At 42.4% G+C, this 7,486-nt stretch overlaps 1 protein-coding gene across 3 annotated transcripts in view; it reads left to right on the forward strand.

The window, feature by feature from the left end:
- LOC106815917 (coiled-coil domain-containing protein 65-like) overlaps window positions 1–6,913 on the forward strand; it is a 9,471-nt gene extending 2,558 nt beyond the window's left edge. The window contains exons 2-12 of one of the 3 annotated variants that reach the window (XM_014820450.1): window positions 696–1,002; window positions 1,321–1,488; window positions 1,696–1,780; window positions 2,167–2,390; window positions 2,586–2,783; window positions 3,112–3,189; window positions 3,409–3,429; window positions 3,806–3,946; window positions 4,368–4,520; window positions 5,545–5,762; window positions 6,291–6,913. In XM_014820450.1, coding sequence (XP_014675936.1) covers window positions 880–1,002; window positions 1,321–1,488; window positions 1,696–1,780; window positions 2,167–2,390; window positions 2,586–2,783; window positions 3,112–3,189; window positions 3,409–3,429; window positions 3,806–3,946; window positions 4,368–4,520; window positions 5,545–5,762; window positions 6,291–6,381 — 1,500 coding nt within the window. In that variant the 5' untranslated portion in view covers window positions 696–879 and the 3' untranslated portion in view covers window positions 6,382–6,913. The remainder of the gene's footprint in view (window positions 1–695; window positions 1,003–1,320; window positions 1,489–1,695; window positions 1,781–2,166; window positions 2,391–2,585; window positions 2,784–3,111; window positions 3,190–3,408; window positions 3,430–3,805; window positions 3,947–4,367; window positions 4,521–5,544; window positions 5,763–6,290) is intronic. The other 2 variants (XM_014820452.1, XM_014820451.1) reach the window with 2 other exon arrangements.
- Window positions 6,914–7,486: the final 573 nt, after the last annotated feature.

A 7,486-nucleotide genomic window follows, 5' to 3' on the forward strand; every position in this document is an offset into this window, starting at 1 on the left:
ATATATAGTACGTATATATATATATATATATATATATATATATATATATATATATAAAAACAAAGTCAAGGTATAGAATAAGGGTGGTTAAAGTGCAATTGACAAGCTTTCGAGATTACATCTCTTCATCAGGTCAGCAGACCTGTCGAAAGTTCGGCGGGGAATACGTTCGGAGTGATGGCCAAAGAATGGATAATCGTGTCATACGTTTTAGTCTGTATCTCCGGATTGCTGGTGTATACGAGGAAACGATCGATTTCGCACGATGCTAGGCGAATGTACTGCATACGATTTGTGCTCAAGTTGGATGAGTTACGCATAGTAAATCGTAGGAATTATATAAGGCTAGTAAATGACGAATCTCCCTTGTTTATTGAAGTCACACTCCTTCCCTATTATCTACTCCTGATATAATAATATATGATCATGATGGATAATTGCCTAAATAAATAAATAAAAAAAATTAAAAAATTAAAAATAGAGCTAAGCTTAGTTTAGCCTTAGCCTTATATTAGGCATACAGAGTGAAGGACTGCACAGGTAGAGCTAGAATATGAATAGGGTTTGAGGCATGGTGGTGCAGTATGATAACGATTGTGCACGAGCAGGGTCCTGAAGCAAGAGCCAAACTCGTGCTTCTGTTGTAGTAACTATGCAAGGTTCATCACTAATGTGAAATTGTGTACATCTTTCAGCGTGCGTCAACCTAGAGGAGAAAAAGTGCATGTCTATCCATATGCTACCTAAAGTAATAATGTAACAAGAGCAACTGAAAAAACAATAATCATACAAAGCCATATTACTTTGTTAGGACACATACACCCATACATATAATATACATTACATATATATAAGTAATAACCTAAACAAATCATCAAGATGCCACCAAAACGGCGAGGTAGTATGTCGGAGGAGGAGAGAATTATCTACATCGAACAAAAAAGGCAAGCAGAGGAGAGTTTAATGAAAAAGAAAGAGGAAATGCTAGCCCAGTACCTCAAGGTATTTCCTCACACACTTGTTATTAGCTTCCTATATCAGGGGCGTGTACAGGGGGGGGGTCCAGGGGGTTTGAACCCCCCCTGCTCGCGCAGAAAACGCATCTAAGGGGGTCTAATTTCAAATTTTTTCGCAGACCCCCCCTTCGCGTGCTTGCAAGTTTGGGTTACGGTTAGACCCCCCCTGGTACAAATCCTGTACACGCCCAAGGTATGGCCCTTGGTATATATATACCAAGTCATTGTTATAGGAAGGCCTATATCAATGTTATCCCTCCATATAACGTGAAAATGATGAATATGCGTGTTTTTTTGCAAATAGGAAAAATTATCCAGGGAAGAGGCAAGCTGCAAGTTCAATTTGGATAAGTTATGCAGTCGATGGCGTCAGCTAATGAGAGAATCAAAGAGCAGAGAATTAAAGCAAGACATAGAAATTCTCAGCCAAACGTTTGAAAGGGTTGTTGATAGGAAGGACAGTGTGATAAAGGTATAAATAAAACAGTAACTATTTATAGACATATGGGGCTTTTCCATGGAATTCGAGAAAATGTGTTTGTGCCTCTGCTGGGAGCAGTATTACGATCAGTGCAAATTTACTTTTTATAACAATATATAGTAAATGCAGTCAGTGTTATGGTTCTCAACCCCATTTATATTACTGGGACCAATTTTTCATCCATGTTGTCATTAATAGGCATTAGTACAAGATCTGGAAGAATCAGAAGAACAGCACTGCATGGCCTTGAGAACTCATCTTTGCAGTCTGGACAAACTTATAGGTAAGTGTATTTACTGTATAACATGGTTATGTAAAACGAACCTTTGTTTAATTAAATATTATAGGAGTTTATTTATGTCTTTGGGATGTTTGTGTGATTTCACATTTGATAGAGATGACCAATATATAAATTATAGCTATAGGCTTGGTAATGCTTTCTTGTAAAATTATTGGTTTCAATAAAACCCCCACTAAAATTGTGAAAAGATGCATTAACGAATTATTGTTCGAAATGTAGATTCGTACCTCAGACAGCTACAATAATTGTTTCCAGCTTTATTTGCCTAACTAATGATACTCTACTATAATTTACTTTCATGAACGTCGTTTGAATATTTGCTCGTTTCGGAATGTGAGATCGTAAATCAGGAATTTCTGTTGCACCAGCATTGCATGAAGAAAGAATGCAGTCTCAGGAAGAGAATATGAACAGCTCTCAGGCAGGCGTTGTGCAAGAGTTTGACACTGAACGGACAGCAATGATAGCCGAGCATCAAAAAGAGACCAGCGAACTCTTAGATATCATGTTTGCGATGGAGCAACGGTATTTAGAGCAGGAGAATGAATCAAAGACAGAGTTTCAGAGTATGCGGGATGAGATTAAGAACAAGGTAAAAAGAATTATGTCAATAGGATCACAATATAGTTACATTTTGAGCACGTAGAAATTTTGAAAACAGCTTTTGCATTTGCAACAAACATCCTTCTTGAAACGAAATCTTCAAACTAAACTGACACTGTGGGTGATCGAAGCTGGGTGTATCCCTGGCTCAGACAGTTAGATTGGATAAACCTTTGGGTTACAGAACCTGGAAGAGAAGCATGCATTGAGAATGCAGCTGGAGACGACGATTGAAGACCTGTGGACGCAGTTTCAATTAGCGCTGAAGGGCTACAATGAGGCGACGGAGGAGCGCAAGCGTGCTTTCGAGGACCTAAAGAACAAGGACGAGAAGAGTTCCCGCGAGATCGACTCTCAGATGCGACGGATACAGCGACTGTCGGTCTGTCCACCCTGTTGTTACTAACCGCTCGCGCTACAGTACTTACTCCTTCTTCAGCTCGTGATTAATATATGCATCCACTCCATGTGCTGCCCTGTGGTGATAAAAGCTCGAGGAAGTGATTAAATGTACAGTTCGTTTACGCATCAGTGATGAAAGTGGTCGAGTGTTGAGTCAGCGATGTGAATTATTAGTGGTGTGGGTGACGTGTTTCCGGCCGTTCTTATAGATTATAGATCTTCTAGCACGTTTTTACTTGTATCAAAATTGTAGTTGTTAAACACGTACTGTTTTGTGTGCATAATAGGTAATTATCTAACTCTAATAGGAACAAATTAGTCAGCTGAAGTCAAAGATGGCTCAAGGTGCAAAGGAGAGCGAGGATACAAACACAGATCTGCGAGAGGTATTTATCCCTCTTTTTATGATACACTTTCTCGCAAGTGAATATTAATATGAATGTAGGTAGTATACCTTGCTTGTTCTTATCACTAAGTAGTATTAACAGCTGTATCACATGTGAGGTTCAAGAAACGTAACCCTGAACGATATTTGACATTCAGTGTATGGTGGTGTATTCCGTGCCCAATCACTTATTCATCAAAATTGATTTGTTTTCATCCAGTTATGCAAATGCAAGGCCAAAGTGAGTCGCGTGATTTGGTTGCATAGCAACATGGCGTGTCACGTGTTTATATGCCTTAATTAAATTGCTGCATTATTAATTGGCAATAATTGCACGTGCATGGAGTTGCGATTTCACTGCATAGCATTTGTTTTCTCTATGAATTCTCGTCGTTCCTAGTAGCGCGTTTGTTTCGGTCTTCTAATGAAGATAAAAATTATGTAAAATAGGGTGCTATGAAAGATTGACCGCGTAAAAACTATAGTTTCAAGATGGAAGATAATATGAGCGTGGGAGCTCACAAACACAAATGCGAACCAGGAAGTTCACTCGCACACACTTACGCAGAAAACTTGCATTCCATTATTCTCTTTACTTTTTTCTTCTTACTTGTCAGGAGAGAGAAGCCATGCTGGCTCACTTTCAGGAGCTAAAGGGGCAGATGAACAAACACAGGGAGAAGGAGCGAGGCAAACTGACAAAGTTAACACTGGAGAGCAATGCTGTCATTGCAGATCTGAGTCGCATTGCAGAACTGGTACCTGCTGCTACTTGTCTCAAACTAGTAAATAATACCGTCTCAGAGTTGATATCAGGGCTATCAAGGTCCAGTCTTGATTTTTGGCTTATCGAAAAAGCGTGCACGCACAGTTTGCAAATTGACACTGTAGTGTGTCTGTCCTTACATCCATTACAGATCTAAACGACTTCACCAACAGTATTTATATTTGGCATCTAGTTGGGGGGGGGGGAGGACAGTGTCTGTTAGAAGGATGATGTTTAGTTCCAGCTTCCCTCACAGTCACTGTATTTGTAAACATTTAAATTCGATGCGTTTCTCGGCAGTGTCCGTGCTTTAACATACTCTTTTTAAACAACCACCTCCACAAATCGCCGTGCATTCGCGCGCATGCTTGCACGTTTTCCTGAGTGCTGTTGCACGCTACGGTTCTCCCCAGGGTGAGCGCATCCTTCGCGTGGCCGAAATCTGCAGGAAGCTGGAGACGGAGCAGGAGAAGGTGCTGCCATGCTACGGCTCCTCCCTGACGGACGAGGAGACGGCTGAGGTGATCGACACTACTGGTGCACCAGCCACGCAGCCACTGGCCGAGGTACCCATGTTAGAGAAAGTGCAGACGAGCGGCTGATCGCATTCATGCCTCGCGCTTTTCTAAGATGGATACCGTTCACACGCGGGACGCCAATAGCGCCGCCCGGTCACCACAGATCACGATGATTTGGCCAGGGGCTTCATCACCACGGAATGCGTCAACCACTGATGCAGGAATGCATTATACACTGATGCAGGAATGCGTTTAACACTGATGCAGGAATGCGTTTAACACTGATGCAGGAATGCGTTTAACACTGATGCAGGAATGCGTTTAACACTGATGCAGGAATGGGTGCCGGGACACGTTAGACACACAATGATTTCGTTAACCATTCATTTGAGTAAATTTATTTATTGTCCACAAATGGTTTTGCGACAATCTTTGATGACGTTTATTTATTGAATGGGTGCCGTCACTGATTATGAGTAACTATTACTTTGGCCACGATTTGCATGTGCATCTGAACGGCAATGGCTCGTGTCCTCGTGACATATTGCACGAGAAATAATGTTCGTTCACCAGTAGGCTTTCACGTGCAATGCATCAGCTAAAAATTACCGATCACCACGTGGCAATGACAAAACTCACCAAGTCATGATGATCAATCAGATTTTTGTCATGCACGTTCCAGGGTTCTTATGGGTTCTGAAAAATCTATGAATTTCTTGAATTTTAAAATTGAAGAAAGCCTTGAAAGTTCTGAAAATTAGGCTATATGGTTAGTGGAAAGTCCATCTTGAAGGAACGAGATGCATTAAGAGTTGTTGTCAAACGTACGCAACTGGTTAGTTCGTTAGTGTTTAGTGGTTGGCGGTTTAATTTGATGTCAACATGGTCAAGTTGGGCTTAAATCTCAGGGTCCAGAAAAACGGTGCTTAAAAGTTACGGTGAAATGTTTTATTCGGAGTGTACGAACCCGTATTAATCATGTTGCGTTACGAGAAGCAGAGTGCAGCAGCAGCAGTGTAGCTCTCTGCTAACCTCGCTGCTGCTGCTGCCTGCACATGCGCGCGTGTTACAGCTGATGCACGACTACACGTCACTGGAGAACTTCTGGAAGCGCTACAACAAGGTGTTGCTGGACAAGCTGGTGCTGGAGAAGGAGCGAGCGATGCTGGCCCGTGACAACGAGCAGCTCCGCCTGGTGCTCAAACAGTACCTCGACGGAATCTCGGTCAATGACGAGATTCTCGCCAATCCCAACCCGCTGTTTGTCGTCAACAACAAGACCAACTACCAGTGAGGGAACCTGACACTCGAGATTCTTATATACGTGGTCATATGTGAATGTGTGCATGCGTGTGCGTGCATGTGCGTGTCCGTGCGTGTTTGTGCGTATGCTTGAGTGTGCGTGCGTGCGTGCGTGTGCGTATGCTTGAGTGTGCGTGCATGTGGGTGCGTGCGTGCGTGCATGGGTGCATGTGGGTCCGTACGTGGGTGCGCATGCGTGCGTGTCAGCATGCGTGTTGGTATTCGTCTTGGTGTTACTGTGTTCGTGTGCGTTTCGTTAAATGCGTGTGGCTGTGTCTTCTGTGCTTAGGATAAATTTTTAATACTACACATGGTTCACAGGTATGCATACGAACACTACAGTTGTAGGCATGCATGCATAAAATTATACATGTATTAATAGAATGTTGTTAGATTTTTACCTCACACGTAAACCTATCGTGCTGATGTGGCAAGCCAGGATGCAATGATGGTCGGTGGCAAGCCGTCATCCTTCTTCAACGATGTTTTTACCCTTTGTTTGCGATGCTGCTGCAGGCTGGCTGTGCCGGTGACCGATCCACGCGTCAGGAAGCCCGGAGCAACGGTCGTGGAGGCAGCACACGTCGTCCGACGGCAGGTGCTGTAAGGACGGCATCAGCGCAGAGATGCTCGCACGCATCCGGCCGCGGCTCCTTCTCCGCATCATCACCGGTGCACGCACCGTGGGGCGGCAATCTCTTCGACAATGGATTAACATCAACTATTGTGTGAACAGGTGTTCAACGTGCAAACTATGACAGAACCACGTGCGCTGTAAAAAGCAGGAGAGTTACGAGGCTGCGTGCCACAAAATTTGTGTAATTTACAATTTAAATTTAATTATGCTCCACATAAAGCCGTAAAGCTGTGTCTGTGCGTTCTTGCGCACTAAAACAGCCAGTGTTCCAAGATTGTAAATGCACATCTCTACCTGTTACAGATGTGGCACAGCACTGCGTATGTTGTAGCATTCATTGTTGCATTGATTTCCCATAGGGCTCCTTCACACACCAATGTTCACGTATTTTCATCAGGAAAATTTGTAGTTTGAAGTAAAGTAGAAGAATTGCACAAGTGCCAAGATATCAATGTATCATTTCTTATGAATCAGTCGAAAAAATATAATACGTACCAAAAAATTGCTGAATAATTGATTTTATTTCCACTATTTTCGTAATGTAGGATATATGTCACGTATAACGTGTATTATAGTAATCTTGCATTCACTTATAAACATAATTATAGCCACGGACTTCTTACGTGCTCAACACTTCCTTCCATCCTATTATTATTTTCAGTTTTTAAAGAAACATCTTTATACTGATCTTCTTGGTTAGTGAAATATCAACTCTCTCCTATTAACCTTTAACAACAAGGCTATCTTGGAGATGTAGTACAATATGCACAGTATTAAAATCCAATAGCACATCACCAACCATATGTTGTACCCCTCGTGTGTTCAAACATGTTCAAGAAATGAAAATTTGTGATTGCATTACAGCCACTTTTGCGTGTTTATGACAGTTTCACGATGCCACAAGCGGCGCGCAGTCGTAGGCCATGACACCTCGAATATAACAAGCAACTCCATCATTGAACCCGGACCAACACCTAACCAATGGGAATCCATCGCAGTCGACTTGTAAATCGTCTTGCTTTCACCAAGAAGCACTGGCTGCTCTAATACACAGGGATGGGAATGACAATTTGTG

The sequence above is a fragment of the Priapulus caudatus genome, unplaced genomic scaffold, assembly GCF_000485595.1.
Source record: "Priapulus caudatus unplaced genomic scaffold, Priapulus_caudatus-5.0.1 Scaffold1235, whole genome shotgun sequence".
In the NCBI taxonomy this organism is placed as follows: domain Eukaryota; kingdom Metazoa; phylum Priapulida; class Priapulimorpha; order Priapulimorphida; family Priapulidae; genus Priapulus; species Priapulus caudatus.